The sequence below is a fragment of the Protopterus annectens genome, chromosome 1.part2, assembly GCF_019279795.1.
Source record: "Protopterus annectens isolate FY-2018-M chromosome 1.part2, PAN1.0, whole genome shotgun sequence".
Taxonomy (NCBI): Eukaryota; Metazoa; Chordata; order Ceratodontiformes; family Protopteridae; genus Protopterus; species Protopterus annectens.
The window spans coordinates 1,082,773,153-1,082,798,745 of NC_056727.1; the positions used below are offsets into that span (position 1 = coordinate 1,082,773,153).

The 25,593-nt window shown below is 40.2% G+C and overlaps 1 protein-coding gene across 1 annotated transcript in view; it reads left to right on the top strand.

The window, feature by feature from the left end:
* The window catches only part of LOC122792239 (discoidin, CUB and LCCL domain-containing protein 1-like), a 1,730,428-nt gene that overhangs the window by 1,562,846 nt on the left and 141,989 nt on the right, over nt 1-25,593 (top strand). The window contains exon 13 of the mRNA XM_044059988.1: nt 2,461-2,498. Coding sequence (XP_043915923.1) covers nt 2,461-2,498 — 38 coding nt within the window. The remainder of the gene's footprint in view (nt 1-2,460; nt 2,499-25,593) is intronic.

A 25,593-nucleotide genomic window follows, 5' to 3' on the forward strand; every position in this document is an offset into this window, starting at 1 on the left:
AGGAAGTTATTATTGAGGTTAGGAGAGTGGTTTAGTTGAGGAGGTGAGTTAGGGCCAGGGTTGGGGTGGATGTCTCCATCTAGTAGGTGAGGAGGTGAGTTAGGGCCAGGGTTGGGGTGGATGTCTCCATCTAGTAGGGTTGGGTTAACTAGTTTAGTTAAGAATTTACTCTTTTGAATTGTTAGGGTTTTGGTTTTTTTGTCAGATAGTATGGGGTAAGTAAGGTGATGTTGCCTGTGGTATTTAGATAGATGATAGCTAGGGGTGGAATTAACATTAGGGTATGGTGTGAAAGTGAGTGTAGTAGGAGTGTGTGTTTGTGAGGAGATAAGATAGTTGTTAAGTGAAATTTCAATAAAGGTGAGATGGTATGTTGAGAGAAGGGTAGTCATGATTAAGACTGAGAGTAGAGGCATGGTTAGTATGTAGGGAGTCATGATTAGGTAATAAGAGAAGAGAGGAAGCAGAGAGGGGAGTATAAGGTAAGAAATAAGAGTGTGGAATGGAATAGAGGGGCAGAAAATTTATTTAAAGCAGAATGGTAAAAATAGGAATAGAATCTATAGGAGATAGAGAAGGGATGGTTGGAGATGAAAGAGTGTGTATAAGGAGAAGTGTATGTAATGGGGAGAGGTAATAGTACAAGTAAGGAGTTAGGGCTAAGCAAGAAGAAGGGGTGGAGTGTAAGGGGTGTGTATAGGCTGGATAAAAATTTTGGCGGGAAGGAGATGTATAGGCTAGGAGGGATAGGGGTGTGGCTATGGAGCTATAAGAGTAGGACCCCTGGGGGTGGGTGGGAATTGGGGGTAGGGAGGGGAGCGGAGTGAGCCCGCAGGGCGAACGGAGCGGGTAGAGCCAAAGAAGAGAAGTTGAGTGGAGAACAATCAGAAATTGCTGATAGGTCAGGTAAGTAATCCGAGGAGAAAGAGGAATACTAGGAGAGTGAGGACAAGTGTGGCAAGGCTGAGAAAGGCAGAGAAAGGAAGAGGATGAAAAACAAAAGGGTAGCAGGATAGTGGGAAATATAGGACTTAGTATGTGGAAAGAAAAGGTAGCAAGGATAAGCAAATTTGGTAGTAGGGAGCCACCTAGTGGACACAGCAGGTAAATGCTACCAGGGTTTCTGTCTAGGCTAGTGAGTGGAGAGAATCAGGAAAGAGGAGTTACTAAAGGTAGCTGGTGGTCGGGGAGGGGAGAAGCTAAGGTTGGCTGCTGGCAGAACCTGCTTTGAGATTAACAATAGTTGAGGCTAAGACAAGCATACACAATGTTGAGAAACCTTGAAGAGCTGAAGGACATACTTTCTTGCGTCTTTAAGGGAAGAGGCTTTTCCAAAAATGTTAAAAATTGGTCCCTAGGTAGGGTAAGTGGCGGGAGACTTAGGCAGGGTACTCAAAATCCCAGACCTACAGGTGGTCACTAGGCAGAAGAGCTAAGAAAAGGAAGGGAGAAAAAAGAGGGTTAAATATAGAGCAACTGATGAGCTTTAAGTCTCAAGATGATAACAAGTAAAAAGAATTGGCTAGAAGATACCCATATACTGTTAATTGACACATTTTGTCCTGACAAACCTAGTAATAGACCAGTGTTATTTTTCATTGAAGGTGGAAGGTGATGGTATGAAGAGCATATACCTGACTTAGTTCTTGAATTAATTTATACTGTGAGTCTCGGGAAGCATGCTGAGGTGATTAGAGGAAGGCTATACCCATTTCCCAAATCCATTACACTAGAATTGGTCTTAGGCTGGAATCACATGTCATAGGTAAGTAGCTTGTATGTGTGTGAAGAAACAGCTGTGTGTATATAGGTGACACTACATGAGAGCTGGCTGTACAAAGTGTACCTGGGAGAGAAAATAATTAGTAGAAAGTGTTTCATATATGTAATTTAATGCATTCCAGCATATGTCATGGTTGGGTGGTGTCATGGTTGGAATGTTGGTGACATCATCACAGATTATTTTTATCTTGGTAACTGTAAACAGTACCCTTTTCACAATGTACAGAATAACGCCTGCTGCCTGTCCAGAGCTTATCATTGCAGTAGTATTAGTGGCAGTTACTGAATCAATAACATTTTGCTGGGGTGTGTCACTTGGCTACTGGTGAGTGTCAAAAAACATACCTGTATGCTGATAACAAAAACAATTCAATCTACAGTTTGGTAAAGTGAAACAATGACCATCTGAAGGCCTTATGGCTTCAAGAAAGTAAATATCCACAATGTAGAGTTGACATTTTGTATAATCATTCAAGCATTGTTTGACTCAGTGGTAATATTCCTCTTTATATTAACAACCCCCTTGACATAAACTACAACACAGCGTATGAGGAAAGCTAACACACATTAATAACACTTATGAAATAGTGCAGGTTTGATCACGTACAGATTATGCAATGGTATCTGAAATAAGTAAGTTATAAAGACATTCATGTTTTTTTTTTCTGTTTTCTGCAGGAAAGCAGAAGGAGGGTCAGTGTGTACATTTACAAAAGGTGAGTGATAAGACATCTCTTTAAAGTGTGAGTTATAAGGTGTGAGTGAACAGGATGCATGGGGAAAGGTACAAGGCTGAGTTATAACGTGTATCTTATGCCTGTTTTGTGTGTTTTAATGCAAGAGGGCTTGCCACTGAGTTTACATTATTAAATGAAAAGAAATCTAACACTTTTATTTAAGCTGGTACTTCCTACAGCTAAGAAACACAGAACTTCTGTTTTAAATATAGAAGTCCAGTAAGCTGTATAAGTATAAAGTTAACAGTAAGCTGTATAAGTATAAAGTTAAGTGGTAAATATATGAAAGCAAGCATAATGACAACTATTTCCATATTATCTTGGAATGTGAATGGTCTGACAGGTATAGATAAAAAGGAAAGAATTGTTTAGTACATTAAGAAATTTAGAGTGCAAATAGCAATGACATATTCAGAAATAACTGAACTTGTAAATTTGATAAAGAAAGGATTTCAGTGTGGATATTTTGCAGAATAACAGGGACAGAGGAATAGAGGAGTACTTATATTAATTTCTAGAGGACCTCCAGTAGTGATAAAAGAGGAAAAAAGATAATAATGGCAGATTTGTGGTAGTAAGGGAGTGCTGGCAAGAGATGAGGGTTATGCTGGCATGTATTTATATTCTACTTAAAACTATTATGGAGCTTTAAAAGTTGAGGAGAAATAAGTCAGTTTTCAGCAGGGATTATCACTTGTAAGTGGGGACTAGAATTTTATTTGCAACAATGAAGGATGTACCTGGGGGGCTAGAAGGGGACAATTTAGCAAGAGGGTAGATTTCTGAAGAAATCTATGAAAATATTTGCTACGAAAGACATGAACTCATCAGTAGGAACCCAGATAGACATAGTATTCCCCAATAATGCAATAACTGGTCTAGACTATACAGAAATTATATTTTATAAGACCATGTGCATTTAGTTGAGAATTTTGACACATCCAGTAATTATTTTGGATCATGCACCAATAATTACCATGATAAAAATTCATAGTAATGTACCAAACATTAGACACTGGCACTTTCCCCCCTACCTTTTAAAAAGAGAGGGATTAAAGCAATGGATAGTGGAACTTATCTAGGAGTTTTTAGGAAAGATAGAAAGTACTCCAGAAGTTACACCTAGTGAATGGGATAAAATGAAAGTGGAGTTTAAAAACAGGGTAGAAATAAAAGAAAGCAAAAAGGAGATTTGGTTAAGAAGTAGTAATAGTTATTTGCTGATAAAGGTTAAAGTATTACAAAATAAGGGGAATTTCACACAAGAGGAGGTGCAATTACAAAAGAGAAAATAGGGGAGTACCTAGATAATATGCACGAGTTCAGAAAGATTGGTATTAAGAAACTGTTTTTGTTAATGACCCCAGAGCACATAAAAGTTTGGCATAATATCTTAGGCAACAGAAAGTAGAAAGGGTTGTTGACAAACCTAGTGTGCCTAGAGCAAGAATAGTAACCAGAGATCCTGTAGAGATATTAGAGATATTTCTGCAATTTTATGAAAATTTGTTTAAAGCAGAGAAGTGGGGAAATCAAGAAAAATCACAAATTGAAATATTTATGGAAGATGTAAATATGCCAAGGTAGAAGGAGATGAGATAAAAATGGTAACGTATAACCAATATGCAGGAAAGTATCCATGACTAGATGCATTTTGATGGAAGTTTGGAATCTAGGAGGGAAGATAGTGATAGAGATCTGGAAGGTTTTTAACAGTATTTTAAAAGGGGGGAAGCACCAATATCCTGGAAGTAAACTGTGGTGGCTGTAATACATAAAAACGACAAAGAACCATCTGGTCCAGCTTCACATAGGCCCATTTTTGTTTTAAACCATGATAATAAAGTGTTTATGTCTAATACGTATGTATGTATGTATGTGTTTGTTTATTTGACTTTTGTTTACCAGAATAATCTGAGTGGGCACAGGCCCAGGGGGAAATGAAGATACAAATAAAATTACATAGTTTCTAACTTATGCAGTAATAGAATAAACAGAAAAACACAAATTATACATAATACATTTAAACTATTATACATTAAAAAATATTATGGAGTGCAGCTTATAAAAATAGTAAGAAATACATGATTCATGAATAATACATTTTTAAACATGGAAGTAAGATAAATGTAACTATGTCAAATATAGTATTCAAAACACTGTACAGGTATAGGTGAGGAGTTTGGAAGCAAAGAGATAATTAGAGTAATTAAAAATAATAATTTAATAGCTTAGATAGCTTTAATAGAATTTAATAGCTAAAAGAATGGCAAAGGTGGTGCCAAAATTGATAGATATTGAACAATGTGGTTTTGTGGAGGTTGAAACAAATATTTGACATTAATAGAATAATGATGATTTAGAGGGATGTAGAATGTAAGAAAATACCACTGCTATTGGTGGGTCTCGATGCAGAGAAAGCATTCGACAAAGTAAGCTGGGATGTTATGAGAAGGAAGTGGAAGCATTTGCATTTCTTGATTAAATAATATGGTTAATTAGAAGGATATATGTGGGATAGGAGGCAAAAATCAAAGTGGAAGGGTTCCTCTCTGATAAGTTGTGTCATAACAGAGATAACCAGGCAGGGGTATCCTCTTTCCCCATTATTATTTGCATTATATTTAGAACCATTGACAAAGAAAATAAAGGAATCAGAAATTCAAGGATATAATTGGTATGGTGTTCAACAAAAGTTGGCTTTATTAGATGATATTATTTTGTACCTGATTGAACCAGAAATGGGCAGCAGAGTGTGGTGGAACATTCTGAGACAGTTATGTTTTTTTTCAGGATATAAAATTAACGAAGATAAAACAAAAGCTATAGCTATAAACTATGTACTCACACATGAATTGGTTCAACAGTATATTTATGGGAACATGATAAAATGAAGTATTTAGGAGTATGGATTAAAAATTATTCTTTATAGCAGCTAAGGATATGTGAGAATTGATAATACAAAAACTGAGAAACTGTATGCTCTTGCCTAAGGATATGGATAGTAAGATACAAGCAGCAAAAATGTTTTTAGTCCCTTTATACACAGGCCAGGCATATTTTTATCAACCACAGGAGAAGTTGTGGATAGTTATTAATAAAGAATTGAAGGATTTTATTTGATGGGAGAACAGGGCAAGAGTCAAGTGATATAAGTTGATCGCCTAATAAAACTTGGAAGTTTAAGATTACCTGATTTGAATGGATGTTTTTGAGTTACACAGTTAAGGCTCTTACACATAACACAAGCAGAAACCTACAATTCAAAGTGAAAAGGGATGGTGATGAAGTGGGGGAGGGGTAATTCAAGAAATAAGGAAATAATGGGATTTGGATGCATATCCTCATGGAAAATAACAGTCGTACAGAATATTATATTCTTAAAGTAGCTGAATGGATACTTGCAACTAAGCCAACATGAGAATGGAGAAAGGAGAGTCTGCAAATAGGGATGACTGCAAGCAGGGGTGCAGAGATTAGGCAAAAGGGATCTGGAATTTACTGGAGGAAGCTGGCAAAGAAACAGAGGTATTGCTAACAAATAATTAAAGGGAGAAAGGTAGTGGAATGAGAAGAGGCCTAGAAGACATTTGGATTGGAGGCTAGTGATTGCCTTCCCTAGCAGGAATTTATATCAAGAGTATAGACAAAGAGAAAGGGATAGGGGAATTCTAAATGAAATACCTGCACTGGTTAAGTTTTTAGTTGGATCTAGAAAAGAAGCTGCTGTTAAAAAAGAATAAAATCCACGGTAGTGGTGCTGCGGTAGCATTGTCACCGCACAGCAAGACGTTGTCCCATTCGATTCTCAGCTAGAGCGTCTTCTGTGTGGAGGCATGCGTGAATAGGCGTGCCTTCGTTGAAGGTTGTGCGTCAGGGCTGGTAACTCAGCACGTAAAAATCCACTACCAAACATTAGTGGACCGGAGTTCTGCTGTGGCAACCCCTAACCAGGATAAGCCGAAAGAGTCACACAGTAGGGACTATAAAATATTACACAATAACTATAGGAAATAATCATAAGAGGTCAAAAAAGATTGTGAAGAGAGATTCACAAAGAAACAATGAGAGACTCCCAATTGTGCAACAAAATCTAGAATATTTAGGATTTTTGCTTGGATGTGTTTACATAAATATTTTTATAAGCCAAGCAGACTCCAAATAATTTTTCCTGAGGTAGATTGCAAATGTTGGAGGTGTGATGGGGAAGAAAGAGGTAATTAGGAACATTTTCAAATCTCCCTTGTGTAAGAGCAAGGCTTTCCCCTGGCAGTGTGCTCGCTAACACTTCCCCTATCCACCTCAACCAGAGTCACTAAAGCAATTTCCCACTACAGCATGCAAGACTGCAGTCTCCCAGCTACAACACTCCCAGGACCACAACGATCAGAGCTAAACCCCCTATCCACCTCAATCAGACAGAGTCGCTAAAGCAATTTCCCACTACAGCTTGAAAGACAGCAGTCTCCAGCAACAACACTCCCAGGACCACTACACTCAACAGAGCTAAAGTACACTTGACTAAGGCTTTTCTTCATATTTGTGATATCTTGTTTTTAATACATATATTTGAAACTTCACTTTTTAGTATGCACACTGCCCAGGGTTAGAATTAAGTTGCTCTATCTCCTGTAGTCCCCTTCTAGTCACCTAAACTATCCTGCCTTCTCTGCCTGGACCTGCTTTCTCTCCCAATCACTGACATTTGACTATTTCTAAAACCGCATTGTGAGCCTCTTTCTCTTCTTAAGGACCCTGTTTTATGCCTGTACCTCTACCCACTTAATCGGTGTAAACTCTACTGTATTCCCTCTTCCTTCAGACCTTCCTAATCCTGCCTACCTAATATGCCCTGATCATTTTAATCCCCTTTTCCATAGCTGTCTCCTTCCTCTGTACTGCATACTTTTTCTTACTTTTCTAACTACCTCCTCTCCTTAATAGCTTCAAAAGTCTTATTCTGGTTCATTACCAACTGAGCTGAATTGTAGGAATTCCCTCCTCACAGATAGTTTATTTCTTGCTGTTTTCAGCCGCAATGGTGGGCTCCCACTCTATTCAGCCCTCCCTATGTTCAGGCTTTTCTCTGCTCCTCTACCCTACTCCCAATTCCTACCAACCCCCACAATCTCTAAACTTATACTTCATCAATCCCCACCTCCTGCAGCGCAGTCCTATCATACATCTTACTCTAAATCCCTACCCATTACATCACAGTCCAATCAAATCTCCACTCAAAGTAGTTACTTGTACAACCCTACTTGATAGCTTACTAACAACTTCATTTCATTCCCTTCCTTTCTGCATTTACTGTTATCCTTCTACATTTCATCCTAGTCAATCTCATTACACCTAAGTCATTTCATCCTAGTTTTTTACTACCCTCCTTCACCTTTTCCTTTATCACTTCATATGCAAACCTCCTTCAGAATGTACCTTTCACACTTCTAGTACTGTTACCTCATCAGTCAGCTCCTTGTTTCCTCCTAGCTATTCCAGCATCTCCCCCTAGCTTAGTCCCACTTCCACAGTCTTATACTTTAAACCTAAAATTATTAAATGCCGCACAAACTACAAAGCAAAAGTAATTATTGTTCCAAATTGCTCCCCCAAAATACTAAATCCATCCTTTACTCTCATCACTGAATACTCGGACATTCATCCAAATCCAGGTCCCACAAATACTGTTAACCACAAACAACAACCTAAAACTAAAGATAATAATCACCAACCTCAGGAGCATAAGAAATAAAATCTCCAACTTCTATTGCCTGGATTAACCACTGTAAACCTGACTTCCTTGCTGTCACTGAAACCTGGCTAACTCCTAACATGAAAGATACTGAAATCCTCCTTCCAGGTTATGACATAATTAGACCCTATAGAACACACAATAAAGGAGGTGGAATTGCCTTAATTTACCTAAATAATTATACAGTTTCCCCCTTTTCAGGCACAATTCCTAATTTTTCTAATGCATCTATTTCCTTAAAATGAATGAGTCCAAAAAGTTATGCTTTATTGTTTATATATATATATATATATATATATATATATATATATATATATACCTCCAGGGCACAACATTCCAGTTCTTGAGGAAATATTAGCTTGGGTTTCAGACTCCGTCCATAATGAAACAGTCATACTGGGTAAGATTAATGTAGACTGGCAGTCTCTCTCCTCAAGCAACCCGACCAATAGCATAAATCTCTTTGGCTTCACCAAACTCAACAGTCCATCCTAGACTGGATACTGGTCTCTAACCCTTCTAAATACTTCTACACTCTCAGATTCTTTAAGTGACTATTCAGCAGCTTATACAGATAGACATCCCATACAATTACATAAAGACCATAAATTTAAATACACCTGCAACCTTACAGAATTCATCCAGGATAGCTTCATTCAAACGCTGAACACTATAAACATGGTCCTTCCTTCAATTTCTTCCCCTTAATGAAGCTATTGAGCAATTCAAAACATTAGTCTTAAGTATTTTAAATTCTCTTGCCGCACTCCAAACAAAACGTATTAAACACAATCCTGCCCCTTGGCTGACCAAATCCTGCAAACTACACATGAAAGAAAGAGACTGAACATGGAAAATATGGAATAAGAACAAACATGAGAATGATTTACAACTATATAGACAACTTTGTAACTGAGTAAAAAAAAAAAAAAAAAAGTCAATTATAACAAAAAAACTCTACCACACTACTTCTCAAGGCATTTGCAAACATAACCAAAAACTCTGGGCTTCCATCTCATCCCTCCTCAACCCAGGAACTGGAAAGAAACCCAACCCCTATTCAGAAGATACGCCACTACAAACTTCTATCAAGTATAACAATTACTTCATAGAATGTATAATTAAACTGACCCGCAACCCTTTCTGCACACCCCAACCTCACAAACTGACTGCCCGAAACCAATTTCCCCCAGATCTCCACCAAACATACTTGACTGTAAATCATGTCATCCATCTTCACTGTCTTTCACTTCCAACCCCTCCCCTTTTTCGTTCCAATCTGTCCCTACATCTGTTATGGAAAAACTACTACTCAGGCTTAAACCATGCTCATCATCTGTAGATACCACCCCCCCCCCCCCAGAATACCTAAAGCTTGATGCTGCCACCATAGCCTATCCTATCAGTATTCTTATTAATAGATTCATAGCAGAATCCCATGTTCCAGACCTATGGAAAAGATCTTCCCTGCATAAAGGTGGCAACTGAAGTGAGGTAACAGATTTCCAACCTGTTGCCATACTCTCCCCCATCCAAAATTCTTGAAAAATGTATTCACCATCAACTACATCGATACCTCCTACACAATAACCTGATCTCTTATACCCAACATGGTTTCCGACTTGGCTGCAGTACATCCACAGCCCTATTATCTTTTACTGATAATGTAATAAAAGCAATAGACTCTGGCAAATTGGTATCAGCCTTATTTCTTGACTTCTCTAAAGCTTTTGATATGGTCCCTTACTCTGGACTTCTCTCTTAACTCTCCAGTCTGGGCATTTCATTCCCACTGTTAAATGGTTTCACAGATACCTCACTAACAGACAGCAGTCAGTAAAATAGCAAGGGGCTACCTCACCACTGCTGTCTAACACACTAAGAGTCCCTCAAGAATCTATTCTTAGACCTCTACTCTTTAATATATTTATCAGTGATCTGCACACAGCCTCTGGACAAGGTACTCTTATTCAGCATGCAGATGACACCACTGTCATCTGCTCCTCTTCCATTCTTAACACAACTACAGATAAAAACACAGCATGCTTTCACCTCAATCAAAACATGGCTCACTACATCTCAACTCATAGTCAACGCAAACAAAACTAAGCTCCTCCTTTTCACTCCCAAATCACTCACCCCTGACAAAACATCTTCTGAAATATTTTCTTTAAACAAAACTAAAATTGAAGCAGTCCCCCAAACCAAATTACTAAGTGTGACTGTTGATGACAAACTAAAGTCTGACCCTGTATGCCCAAAGCAGCATCAAGAAAACACATCAGAAACATGGCTTATTATATAGAAATAAGCATTTATCTGAATATTCCCGCTAAAATCAGACTAGCCAAATCATACCTTCTACCCTGTCTACTTTACGGAGCCCCAGTTCTGAACAACCTACAAACTTTCCTAAAAGCCAGGATAGAAAGCTGCTTTAAAAAAATTGCAAAGTTCACATTGAATGCTAAACACTTAGCACACCACTGCAATACTCTACAGTCTAGCAACTGACTTGAACTTCCCAACCTTCTCTCCTACATCCAGCTAATAACCGCACATAATACTATTCACAAGCCTCTATACTGTCCAGCCTTTGGTCATTTGCTTGACCTGCACATCCCAAACAGAAATCTCAGGTCCAGAGACAAACAGCTTCTTACCATCTCCAAACTTTCCACTTCTTCCGGCCAAATTCTCTACTCTTACTCTGTTGCTAAAGATTGGAACTCCCACCTCTTAACATCAGAATAGTAACTAATCTTTCTTCCTTCAAATCCTTAATAAAAGAATACTTAAGCAAATCATGGATATGTTCCTGCTCCCATCCCAGATGAAACTATGTTTGTACTCTGTGCACTCTGCCTCTCCTTTGTAGATCTCACTGTCTCTTTCTTTGCTATTCTGTCTCCTCCTTACTGATCTAGCCTTTCTCCTATGAGCACATCTTTACAACTTATAAAATGTTAGCACTGTCTTCCCTCCATCATTAAAACTGTACTATAATACCTTTTGTACCTTAAAATAATGTATTGTATTACCTGCTTCTCATATGTCTTACTATAACTGTTTTAATGTACTGTATTGCCTTCCTCTTACATGTTTTACTGTATTTGTAATTATTACATTTGTATCTTATGTTTTGTTTATTCTATATTTACATTTTGTAACATAGAGCTTTTCTCTCCAGGCCTCCACTGAAAAGGGTCTCTTTTTGGTCCAGTCTGACTTTCCCAGTAAACAAATGGCAAATAAATAAATAAATTATTTTATAGGAGTGTAATGAGTTGGCAGACTTTAAAATTCCTTGCAGACTACTATGTCTGAAATACTGAGTGAGCAAATTTGTGTAACTTACGAATTTTTTTAGCTGTGATACATCATCGGTATTGCCTAGATATAAAAAGACCTTGTTGAGTTTAATTCTGGTGGCTGAGAAAAAAACAGTTACTAGAAAATGGAAATCAAAGTTTAAAACAACCGTATTAGAAGTAGTGAATATGGTAACAGAGATAAAATAACTAGAAGTAGGATTTTCAGAAAAGGGTAGGAGCAAATTAAATAGAAAAAAAATGAGAATTGTGGGAACAATACATGCAGAGTAATATTTTGGAGGAGGAATGAGGTTTAAGAAAAGGCATGAATTGAATGAACTATGTAATGTTTGATTGACAATGATTGCATAGAAGATTATATGTGATGTATAATGTTTGCAACTGAAAATATGTCACTGTGGTTTATTTTCATTTATATAAATATATGATTGCTTATGTCTTAAGTTATAATTCAATAAAGATTTTTTTTTTTTGTTTAAGAGTATTATAATAACATTTCTGAGATGCAAGAGATTCAAGAAAACATCACTATTGTCTCGTTTCAACTTCTCTAGTAATTGTTTTGCACTTTGAACTGCACGTTCTGCCAAACCATTTGATTGCGGGTACTCAGGGCTACTTGTGACATGAGTAAAGTCCCACTCTTCAGCAAATCTCTTGAACTGCTGGCTTTTAAACTGTGTACCATTGTCAGAAATAACTTTGCGCAGACTACCATGGATTGCAGAATGATGCTTCATCTTAGTAATGACAGTACTGGACACTAGACTAGAAAGTAGGTCAATCTCGAACCAATTTGAATAAGAGTCTACTAACACCAAGTAATGTTGACAGTTCCATTCAAAAATGTCTGTGGCTACTGTCTACCAAGGTAGTTTGGGAATCTAGTTTAGCTGAAGTGGTTGTTTCTGTTGATGTGGCTTAGGTACTACTACTACATACAGAATAAGATGAAAGTACTCTCTCAATGTCTTGTGACATAGAAGGCCAAAATAGTAGTTTTTAAGCACTTCTTTTGGTAGAATCAGGTGGGCACGATGCAAAATAGTAATATACTCTTGTACGTTTTTTGGAACAATCATTTTAGGACCTTTCATAATGGTACCATTGTCAAACAAAATCTCATCTCTGTAAGGAAAATAAGGTTGCACTTTTACTGGTAAGCAAGACTGCTTTGATGGTCTTCCTCAACTCATAAAGTGGTTGAGCTTCTGAAGAACTGGATTTGAGGCTGTATGACTTCTAAGCTCATCAAGACATGTGGAAGAAAACATTCTCACTTCCATGACTTCAAAATCAATGTTCTCATTTTCATACAGGTCAGTGGTATTTTTGGGCAATCTGAATAAAGCGTCAGCAAGATAAAAAAGTTTGCCTTTTGTATAGACAAGATTGAAATTATACTTTTGCAATTTGAGCAGCATACAATTGCAATCTGTCTAGAGCCGTTTATCATAAGCTTTCTCAAAATAGTGACTAGAGGTTTGTGATCTGTTTCAGTCTGGATAGGTCTACCATAAATATAATCATGGAACTTCAAACATGCAAACACAATTGCCAAGAGTTCTTTCTTTGAGCATACTGCATTTCAGTTTGGGTTAGAGTATGGATGCATAGGCTACTGGTCTACCCTCTTGAAGAATGACTTCACCAAGACCAAACTTCGAAGCATCACAAGAAAGAGTAACTGGTTTGTGAATATCATAGCATCTGAAATTTGGTGGACTTGCACTTCTCTGTTTCAAGAGATCAAATGCTCTTTGGTGTTGTTCTAACCATGACCAAGATACATCTTTGTGTGTCAGCTCTCTAAGCAGTGCTGAATGTTGGCTCAAGTCTGGAATGAACTTGCCTAGGTAGCTAAGCATGCCAAGAAAACATTGTAGGACTTGAACATTGTCTGGAGCTGGCATATCAAGAATAGCTGTCTGCTTTGAAGGATCTGGTTGAAAGCCTGAACTGGTAAAGAAATTACCAACATAAATAACTTCTCATAGTCTGAATTTGCACTTCTGAGGATTCAGCTTAAGATACACTTCACGTGCTTTTTCCAGAACTTTCTTGGAGTTTCTGTCATGCTCGGCTTCACCATTACCTCCTACTAGAATATTGCTTCACCATTACCTCCTACTAGAATATCATCTACTATAACAGCACATGGATACCCAGAAAGAATTTGCTGCATTGCATGCTGGAAGACTTCACTGGCAGAATGTATCCCAAATGGCATTCTCAAAAATCTGTACCTGCCAAATGGAGTACTAAACGTGGTTAGCAGTGCAGATTTTCGATCAAGCAAAATTTGCCAAAATGAACTCTTTGCATCCAAAACAGAAAAAAAAAAGTGGCATTTGGCATAAGGGCAGTGACTTCTTCGACTATATGCATTGGATGATGAGGTCAGTGCTTTGTTTAAATCTCTGGGATCAATACATATTCTGATGTCTTCTGAACTTTTCTTATGAGCTACTACTATGGAAGATACCCATTCAGTTGGTTTGTCAAGTGGACAAATTACACCTTGCTGCACCATTTTATCTAGCTCAGTTTTGACTTTGTTCTGCATAGCTACTGGAACTTTCCAGCCTGGCCTGACAACTAGACTGACTTCAGGGTTTAACTTCATTGTGTACACAATTGGGACTTTGCCTAGTTTGTCTTCGAAAAGATGAGCATAGGTAGAAAAAAATAGACTGGGCGAAATTAGAACAGTGGTCTTTCAAGCTTACATGATACACTTCCTTATTAAATGAAAGTAGTCACATTTTCAAACTATCTCTGAAGCCTAATAATGTATGCCTTCTGATCACATAAAATTGCAAGTCATAGCTGTTCCCACCAGAGTAACATGAAAGCACTACTGAGACTTCAGTTTGAATTTCTTCGCCACCATAAGCAACAAGCTCTGCACACTTTGCCAAATCAAGCTTCTCACCAGCACACACTCTAGCAAATGTTTCTGCTGACATAACATTGCACTTTGAACATATGTCAACTTTGAGCTCTGTGGGCCTCCCATTTATCCGAACAGTACAAAATACTTCATTCTTTGCCCATAAATATACTGCATTGAATGTTTCATTAAGCGCCAGACACACAATCAACATAAAAAGTAGTGTCAAATATTTCTAATTGATCAGCTTGTCTCTTTGAATATTCTCTTTTAATAAAAGAATGCCCCTTGTTTGATTTACAAAATCTTTTGAAATTATTCCACTTATTGCATTTGCGGCATTGCTGAAGAAAAGCTAAGTACTTTTTTCTCTTTTCGGTTCATGATTTGCACAACAGTTACGACAGTTGACTATTAAACTGGGTGAGGGTACATGCTTTGAGTTTGCTGACTCACTCTTGTGCTTAACTGAGACTGTGCGCACTCTGGAATTTGCTGGAAAAGTATGGGGTTTCCCAGTGACTTTTCCAAGGTTTACAGTTGCTATGTGCATGGGCTTGTTACTTGTAACCACGTGCTACGTACTGTCAACTTGAGTACTAGAAGATGCTGGAAGCATGCATTTTTCATTTGTAGTCATATTTGTGAGCTCATATATCTGACAAATCTCAACAGCCTTATTCAAAGTTAAATTACTGTCATGAAGCAAAATCTTTCTCACAGCATCATCTTTAATGCCACACACAAGTCTGTATTTTATCAACTCATCCCTTAAATCACCAAATCTGCATGTTTTAGCTTTATTTCTTAAGTTAGTTATATGTGCTGAAAAGGTTTCACCTGACTTTTGATTCCTTGTCTAATATAAGTGCCTTTGCATTGTAATATTAATTTGGAGGTTACACATTTCTCTAAATTTACGTTTTAAGCATTCAGGGTCTTCCCTTGACTCAGCCAGTACCATTATATGATGGTTTCTCCCTCCCCTACAAATACAGCAGGTGCATACAGAAATTAATGCTTTCTTTCTATAGCTTCTGAACCAGCTAAATTGTTTGTTTGTGTCTTTCGGCTTTTCCCGGTTAGGGGTTGCCACAGCGGAACTCTGGTCCGCTAATGATTGGTAGTTGATTTTTATGTGCCGAGTTACCAGCTCTGATGCACAACCTTCAACGAAGGTACGCCCATTCACACGTCTCCACGCAAAAGACGCTCTAGCTGAGAATCGAACCGGACAGCATCTTACTGTGAGGCGACAACGGTAACGCAGCACCACCACCGCAGGTCTGAACCAGCTAAATTAAGCAGCATAAATGCCCTTGTAAGTTCATCTTTATCAGAAAATGCAGCTTGTATGAAAATGCCATACTCTTGCTCAAACACTCTCCAATTCTCTGCAATATTATTATCAAAAACAAGTGGAGCTGGTGTACGAACTCCTTCAGCCATGCCAACAAAGTATGCCCAAACACACTGAAAATGTAATTATGTGCGAACATGCACACACACAGCCAGTATTTGTAATAACATACAAATGCACAATAAACTCTTAGAAGTACTGAAGTTAGCGAAATATGCATTAAAATGACTGCATTTTAAAAATTAACTGCACTGCAACACTGCACAAACCTGCAAACTCTCTGTATACTTCGGATATCTTGAATAGCTTTAATTAATGTGGAAAAGTAGCTCAAGAGTGAAAAAATGCAGTTGTTTTCCTTATTACATTTTATGTGACTCTGACGTTTTCAATATGTCATAGTTTTAGACATTTCCTTTACTTAGAAGTTTGTTTAGAGCGTTCTGAGTGCTTTGTTTTATATTTTGCGAATAAGAAATCATTTATAGGTTCATAGGTTTTTAAGCCTAGCAATGTATCCCAAATGTCTGACAAGTTCTGATACCCTTGATAAGTGTAAGCATGGGCCTGGGAGATGAACCATTTACAGGTTACCTCTTTCCATTAGAGACATAGGTGCCAAACCAGGGACAAATTTCCGGTTTCCCATCCAGTTCTCCAAGTTGCACTTGAATTGGGTTAGGGAGAACTCTGTTTCACATGGATGGGGAGCCTGTTCTGTAGACTGGGTAGTCTCTGAGATACATACTTATCTCTCCAGCAGGTCCTATTTATGTCACAGGCAAGGTTTAAGTCTTTAGAACGGGTAATTATGGTACTGTTTGTTTTGTGGATATGCAGGAGGTCCATCAGAGTGGGGTCTGACAATGCTCTGTATGCCAGGCATAGATCTCCCCTCAAAAGGGTGTAGAAGACAAAATACAGAGATAGGGCCTTGAGGCGGTCTGTGTAGGACATATTATTTATGCCCTGTATTCTTTTAGTGAAGAACCTCTATGGATGTTCCAGTTGTTGGATATGCCTTTTTAGGTACATACCAAAAGGGGCATTGTACTTTGATAGGTCTGATGAATGCCGAAAAAAGGGGAACAATGACTTCCTTGGACTTAGATGCCATACCTTTATTTATAAGTTGCACAACATGGAATAATTTCCTCACCACTGTAGACAGGTGATGATCAAAGGCTAGATTACTCTGTGTGTGTGTCAAGTCCCTGACTATTGGGTCAATTCTAATGGGTGTCTTGTCAATATGATAGTTACCAGGGATGGATGACTTCCCAAAGGATACTATTATGTATTTCTTGGCATTTAGTTTTCATCTATGGCTCTAACACCAGTTTTGTCTGCGTCAGCCCCTCCTGGAGAACATTTGTCAGTGTGAGATTCAATGACAGCTCCTAATTTGCAATCATTTGCAAATTTAGTCAGCTGGAGACCACTGACATTGGTCTTGACTTCTGAGAAGTAAATGCCAAAAAGGAGCAGTCCAAGGACTGATCCCTGAGGGACTCCACTTGTGACTATCCTCTTTGTAGAGCTGGACTCCCCAGTTCTAACTTCCTGGGTCCTGTCTGTTAGCCAGCTGGCTATGCACCGGATGACATATGGGTTTGTACCTAACATTTTGAGTTTGCCAGCAATACCTGAATTGGGTATTGTGTCAAAATGCCTTGGCCAGGTCAAGGTAGGGAGAGTGAATGACTTTGCCCTCATCCATTGCTTTGGTGACTTTCTTGAAGAAGTCTACCAGGTTGAGTAGGCATGATCCGCCCTCAATGAAACTAAACTGGGTTGGGTCCAGTGTCTGGAGGTTTACTATATCTCTACTGATCATCTCCATGATAATTCTTTCTGTGGCTTTACATATAAGACTAGTGAGACCTATAAGTCTGTAGTTTTCAGGGAATGTAAATGGCCCACCTTTGTGCAGAAGAATGATTGTTACCTTTCTCCATTCATGAGGCACGAAGCTTGTTTGGAGGCTACAGTTAAATAGTAATTCCAGAGGCCCTGATAGGTCATGTTTCATGCTACTAAGAAGGCATCCTGGGATATTGTCTGGGCCCATTGATGCAATGTTCTTGGTCTTAGAGAGAGCATTAAGGACCTGTTCCCTAGTGATAGTAGGAGGAGTTATATTTGATGATATGAGGGGGAGAGAGCAGTAAAGCTGGAGCTGAATTTATCAGAAAGGAGGCTTGCTATATCTTCTGGCTCAGTATAGGTGGCTCATTTACAGTGAGCTTTACACACAATTGTGTATTGTCTGAGGTTGTGGACATAGCTAAGGAATGCCTTGTGGTTGTCCTTGGCCTGGGAGGCCAAACTTACCTCAAGTTTGGCTTTGGTAGACTTTATTTGTCCTCTGAGTTGTTTGTTTAGTTTGAGGAGAGTGCTTTTATCCTGCTGGGTGCTATATCTCCTAATTTTTGCCATGATTTTCTTCCTCCTGTTGTACAGTCAGTTGATTTTGTGATTCCACCAGGGTGGCTTGTTTTTTGAGTTAGTTCTGTACTTCTTCCTGGTGGGTACAGCTGCCTCTATGCAGCTATTAACATGCTTGTACAGGGTTTCTGTGAACAATTCTGCATAGGCAGAAGTATTCTCAGTGTTTATGGGGGCTTGACATTTTGCCAGGTTCTCAGTAGCAGGAAGTTAGCCTTAGAATAGTTCCTGAATATTCCACGTTTAGCTGGGAGTCATGGTTTTATTTTTACTTCAAATGAGACCATTTAAGCAAGCTTTGATAACTGAAATATGTTTCTGATCTTTTTTTGCAAGCTATACATGCAGAAGGGATGATCCATTCCTCTATATTAACTGAGTGCCTTCTCGATCCTGAATCTGGATTTCTGGATCCCATTCTGGCGCTATGTTGCTTGTCTTAGTTTACCATTGAAGACAACCAGGAAGGGTAGTTCATTTATATGCTTTATTACACAGAAACATATCAGGATGGATAGCAGCAGTACAAAATATAAACAGACCATTTAACTGACAGACTGGACAGACATACATGCTTAAATATCAACAGCTTACTACAAAATAGCAGTCAGGCTTGCACGTCCTCGGTATTTATACACTTGTGCAAGCCCCTAGAAAGCTTCTTAAAGATCTACATTGGTGTTTAAGTGTTTTTGTGTATTTTATCTTCCCCCCTTTTCCCTTTAGTTTCTGAGGTGCGTTAGGGTTCTTTTTGCCTGACGTTAACCTCTCATTTCCTTCAGGCTTCGGCCCTTCTTTCTGTCCTTGTAGATTTTTGGTTATATGGTTTTATTAGTAAATATTTAATTCCTTTTTCAATGGATAAGCGTACAGGTTTTAAAAGGTGTGCCAAGTGTGAGAGGAAGATTCCACACTGGGACGCACATGACAGATGTGTTTATTGTTTAGGGCCGGCCCACCTGGATTCCCCTTGTAGCATCCGAGAGCCATTCAAGAAAGGAAGAACAAATTGATATTGAAGGGGCTTTATGCCCGCTTATCTTTCTTCTTCTGCACCAGAGGCTCAACCCCCCTCCAAGGATTCACTCCGCTCCGAGGCAAAGAAAAGGCGCCATAAGTAGTCCAGATCATCTTCAGAGCCAAACACATCAAGGCAGAGGCCTATGTTGGCTCTGTCAGATCCGATTGACTTAATGTCTCTAAATGAGCCTTCGACATCTGCTAAGTCTCCGGATCCCAATTCCCTGGATCCAAGCAGTCTACTTCCAATCCATAGATCCTTGGATCCGCAGTCATCTTCTAGGTCTGCAGGGAAATCCATTACCTCAGTTTCTCCTACAGTGCCTTCAAAGATCTTGCAGACCCCCCCCCCCCCAAGTACTCTCGTGTATCTTCAGTGGCTTCCTCCAGATCCTCTTTGGAGCCTTTATGATGATGTGGACAAAATGGTCAGATCTGTCATCAAGGCCCAGATTCATATGGGGGTACTTCCAGCTCCGTCCCTCGTGGATCTGAGCCTTTCCTGTCTACTTCTTTCTCTCCTTCTCCGATCCATGTTTTGGTTTCGCAGCCCCAGGACAGTATTCTTCAGAGGGATTTGGGGTCGGATCAGAGGGCTCTTGCTTCCTTGGCTCCGACCGTTACTTTGACTGCCTCTGCTCTGAGATCTTCAGATAAGAGAGTGTGTTTTGGATCTGGGATGTCACAGCCAGATCTGAGAGGCAAGGTTCAACTCCAGTGTTCTCAGATCTGTCCCTTCCCCTTGGAGCTTCGGCCCTCGACAGCACGGGTCCAGTTCTGTCTGGGAGTTGGGTTTCTGCTGGGCTTCCTCCGTCTTCCTCGGGAGTTTCTGCTCCTAGGGAGTTCGGTGGAGTCTCCTCAGGACCTTTGGCCTTCCAGGTTATAGAAAAGGCCTTCTCTACCCTTTGCCTGCTGCTCCTCCCCGTGTGCCTACATTGGATCGGGGCCTAGGCTCTACCATTTCTGTCCAAGGTCAGTCTGCCTCAAACGATCTCCAGCCTATTCCACCAGAGGTGGCCCCTTCCTCTTCTGACTCCTCTCCTGAATATCCCAGTGAGGAGATCCCACTGAAGAGGACGTGCAAAAGGAGGTGCTTGGACTCACCTATGGAGTCCCTCACTGAGGATATGGATTACGGTGAGGGAGGGGGGTCTCCCAAATCACCACCGGACAAGGTCTCTTTCACAGACATGCCCCCTTTGATGGTTCTTCACTGTTTGGACCATCAGTTAAGGACATCCAGACCCACAGCAAGCAAGAAGGTAAGACGTCTGCCATGAGGATTAAGTTTTCCACTCCTCAACAAACCTACACAGTGAATTAAAGAGAGACTAAGAAAATTTGGCTCCGTAAGTCACAAGGTTCCTTTTCTGATCAAAGTGGAGAGATCTCCTCCAGAGGCAGAGGAGGAGGCTATAATAGGAGACACCACCCAAGAGGCAGAGGGGTCCCGCAAAACCAGGGCTTTAGGGAACCTTTTCCTGACAAGCCCTTTCAGCACTCCTGAAGCTCTGCCCAACTATCTGGCTCTGGAGGCAGTCGGGGGCTGTTTTCCTCTGCACTCAAGTGCCTGGCCCCAAATTACGACAAATGCTTGGGTGCGATGCATTATAGCCAGAGGCTACTACATTCCCTTTTCTCTACCCCCACCAAAGATTCAAAAGAAACACTCTGATGTTCCACCTAGCCAGAGGGACTTGGCAGTTAAGGAAATCATTAAACTACTGCAAAAAAAAAAGAGTCATCCAAGTGGTCCCAACTGAACAGAGAGGGTCCGGGACTTACTCCCATTTCTTTTTGGTTCCAATTAAAACAGGGGACCTGTGACCTATTGTGGACCTAAGCAGTCTCAATTTGCATGTGAAGAAAGTTAAATTCCAGATGCTAACAGATCACTCCAGCCTTCCGTTGCTGAGGAAGGATGATTGGATGTGCTCTGTGGATTTCAAGGACGCGTACTGGCACATAAAAATAGACAGGTGCTCCAGAAGTCATCTGAGTTTCCTCCTGGCAGCCAGTCACTTCCAATTCAGAACCCTGCCCTTTGGTCTTGCCACAGCCCCACCCCCGGTATTTGCCAAATGCATGGCAGTGGCTGCAGCTCATCTCCAACTGTAAGGGTTTCAGGCATTCCCGTACTTAGACGATTGGCTCCTGACTGCCCCCACCTCAGCATCAACTTTCTCAGGCCAGACCATCTTTAACAGTTGTCCCAATTTCTAGGCATTACCATAAACTTGGACAAGTAACCACTGATGGTTCAAACGTTGGAGTTCATCAGAGTCCAGCTGAACACCATTACCCAGTTAGCTGCTTTGCCACATCATCGCACTGACACATTGAAATTTCAGGTTCAAACCATTCTGAATCTTCCATTTCCTCCAGCCAGGTTGATTCTACAAGCTCTGGGGTCCATTGCAGCTGCTGTACTTTTGGTTTCTCTAGCCAGGTATTATATGTGCATTCTTCAGTGAATACTGTCTGTACAGTGGTCTATTCTGCATCAGCCCCTATTTGTTCCTATCAGACTGACACACTTTTACAGATCCCATCTACAGTGGTGGATTCGAGCAGATCTGACAATTGGCAGACCTTTCACCCCCCCCCCCCTTCAGCCACTGTGACCATGGACGCTTCCTATCTAAGGTGGGTGGGGGGCATTTCCAGGGGAAAATGGTCCAAGGCACATGTACTCTGATAGAGAGAAATGGTCCAAGGCACATGTACTCTGATAGAGATCAGTCTGCATATCAATGTCCTAGAGATGAGAGCTGTCCTTTTATCATTGCAAGCCTTTCAGGAGATTCTCCTCCTAGGAACAATTGCTATTCACACAGATAACGCCAGTAGTTTGGTGCATCAACACACAAGGAGGAACCTATTCATACCCTCTCTGCAGAAAAGCCATGAGGGTCTGGAAATAGGCAATCTCTTCAAACCACTTTCTGTGTGCAACACATATGCCAGGGAAATCTTACTTGTTAGCAGACAGGCTCAGTAGATCTATACTGATGCCCCACAAGTGGTCCCTCAATCAGTCAGTAGCAAACAAGATATTTGACCGTTGGGCTCTTCCCTGCTGCGACCTTTTTGCATCCCCTTACAACAACAAATGCAGCAGTTACTTTGCTCTAATCCATCCTTCAATGGCTTCCCCGAGGGGATACTCTGGTCCATCACTGGCCTCCCGGTCTCCTTTATGCTTACCCTCCTCTTTCACTGATCCCGAAATTTCTCCAGAAAGCCAAATAGTTGAAGAGCACAGTGATCCTCATTGCCCCCTTTTTGGCCTCATCAGGTGTGGTTCCCCTTCCCCTGGTCTCACCTCAGACATCCTCCATGGATACTGGAACCCAAACCAGACCTCCTTTCTCACCTGACACAAGGACTCCACCCCAGTCTCCTCACACTTAAGTTAACCGCATGGTTTCTCCAGTTCCCATGATTGCTAGAGGGTCCAGGTTTTCTTCTCCAGTCAAAGCTATCATTTTGGCCTCTCAGAAAGCATCTACTAAAAAGGTGTATAAGAGTAAATGAAAAAGATTTTGTATATGGGCTGCCAGTAATCATGTTGATCCTTTTCAGCCCCAGTTCCTTTGATTCTGTCTCTTCTGGAATCTTTATATAAACAAGGTACTAGTTTTGCAACCATTAAGCTCCATTTTGCAGCCACATCCAACTTCCATTCAGGATTATCTTTGGGATCTGTTGCTTCAGCCAGGTTATATAAAGCCTTTAGGTTGGGAGGGTTGGCATAATGGTTAAGGACTTTACCTTATAAACATGAGGTGCAGGGTTTAATTCTCACAGGGAGTAATTGGCTAGGCTTAAAATGGCCTACAAGGGCAGTTAGTAATCTGTGAATCTATGAACTTTATGAAAGGTGTTTTTCTTCTCAGAACTACAGTCAAAAACCCAACTCCTCCTCCATGGGATGTGACTATCGTTCTACAAGCCTTGACCCAAAACTCTTTTGAACCAGCTAATGATTGTGACTTAAAATATTTATCCTGGAAATCCGCTTTAGTTGTTGCCAGTACTTCAATGAAAAGGGTCTCTGACATGCAAGCTCTTTCTTCCAAACATCCCCATATAATGTTTCACAAGGCTAGGGTTTCCCTCCATATTAATCCTTCATTCATGCCAAAGGTCACCACTTCAGCTAATATAAACCAATGCATTCAGTTACCAGTGTTCTTTCATAATTATTCCAGCGAAGGGGAATGCCTGCTAGATTCCTTAGATGTTCATAGAGAGCTATGTTTCTACCTCCATAGGACAAAGCAATTTAGAAAATCAGAGCAGTTGTTTGTCTCTTTTTCACCTAATCATAAAGGTCAAGCAGTATCTAAAGTGACAATAGCAAAGTGGATTACTAGATGCATTCCCTTTATTTATGACAGGAATGGTTTGAAGTTGCCTGGTCCTCCAAAACTCCATTCAACAAGATCCATTGCTGCGTCAGCAGCTTTTTCATCTAGGATTCCAATTGATGACAGTTGTGCTGTAGCCACTTGGTCCAAGTCCCATACCTTCATAACCCATTATAAATTACATATGGTGTCCAGGAGCAGAAAATCCTTAGGTTCATTGGTACTCTGGCATATCCTTCCTTGAGGCCACCCAAGAAATCATGTAGCTGGGGACTCTGGCCCATCAGTAAAGCAGAATGAGAAGGACGACATCAGATTTATTAGTTACGTACTTACCATAACTTGGTATCTGTGTTGTCCTCTTGTGTGTTGTCCTCTTGTCATTCTGCTTCACTTTCCCACTAACCACCCCCCTCTGAAATGTTTTGATTCTAGAGGACTTGGAACAGCCTTTGTTGAAATCTATGTTCCAAGCTGAGCTCTTGGTTCCTTTTTCTTCTCTATCCTGTTTATAGGGGCAGCAAACTTGATCCAATGAGGTTGGGCTACGGGCAGAGGATTATGGGTAAGGAAGGAGCTCAAGTCTGGAAGCTAAAGTCTGTGGGAGGCAGTCCCATAACCCATCAGTGAAGCAGAATGAGAAAAGAACAACACAGATGCCAAGTTATGGTAAGTACATAACTAATAATTTGGAGCAGTTGTTTTGCACTTTCTTTGCATTCAGCTGCTCCCAAGCTCATCTGCACACAGCTAAGTGCTTATCTGTGTATTCCAGTGTGAGAAGCTTGAATACACAGACTGTTTTATTTTAGTTTGTGTGATCTCTGAAGCAGTTTATCTGTAGACCTGGGGTATGAGAGTTAGCCTGCACATTGGAGTTACTTGCCCTATGCAAACAGCACTTTTTCTACAATTTGCTGCTCATTAAGAGTACAGTTTGACTTGAGATGTTGGCAGGGCATATGTAAAACCCAAATATCTTTGTCTCCATTAGAGACATAAAGCTTGTAAATGCTCAGACACACATGCCCAGGTGTATCATCATCATCATCTTCTTTCGGCTGTTCCTGTTAGGGGTCGCCACAACGGATCATCTGTTTCCATTTCTTCCTGTCCTCTGCATCATGCTCTTTCACACCAACCGCCTTCATGTCCTCTCTCACCACATCCATAAACCTCATCTTAGGCCTTCCTCTTTTCCTCTTACCTAGCAGCTCCATCCTTAGCATCCTTTTCCCAATATACCCAGCATCCCTCCTCAGCACATGTCCAAACCAACGCAATCTCACCTCTCTTGCTTTGTCTCCAAACTGTCCAACCTGAGCTGACCCTCTAATATACTGATTCATAATCCTGTCCATCCTAGACACACCCAGTGCAAATCTTAACATCTTTAACTCTGCCACATCCAGCTCTGACTCCTGCCTTTTCGTCAATGCTACCATCTCCAACCCATATAACATATCTGGTCTCACTACCCTCTTGTAGACCTTCCCTTTCACTCTTACTGCCCATGCCCAAGTATATATACCCCCGCAAAACCTTTTGGAACCAATACCTATCACATTTTATTGGCAGCATGACTAGGCTTAAAAAAGTCATGTGAGTCACTAGCCTAGTATTCTGCTATGAAAGTATAATACTGTGAAGGACTTGGCTTAGCTTCTTAAAAGAAATGTATATGACAACTTGAATGTAATATTAGGAAAACAAGATTGAAGATTGAATCAATTGCACTTAAACTGCATAAAAATAAGTGCGTTGACTGTGTCAAAAACAGTAGTGTTCTTTTTTTAAAGCTAGTGCATTGTGGGAGAAAAAGTACAGTTGTGTACCTACCATAAATGTAGATGTTCGAGTGTATTCACTGTTGCAGTACTCCATTACTCTTGG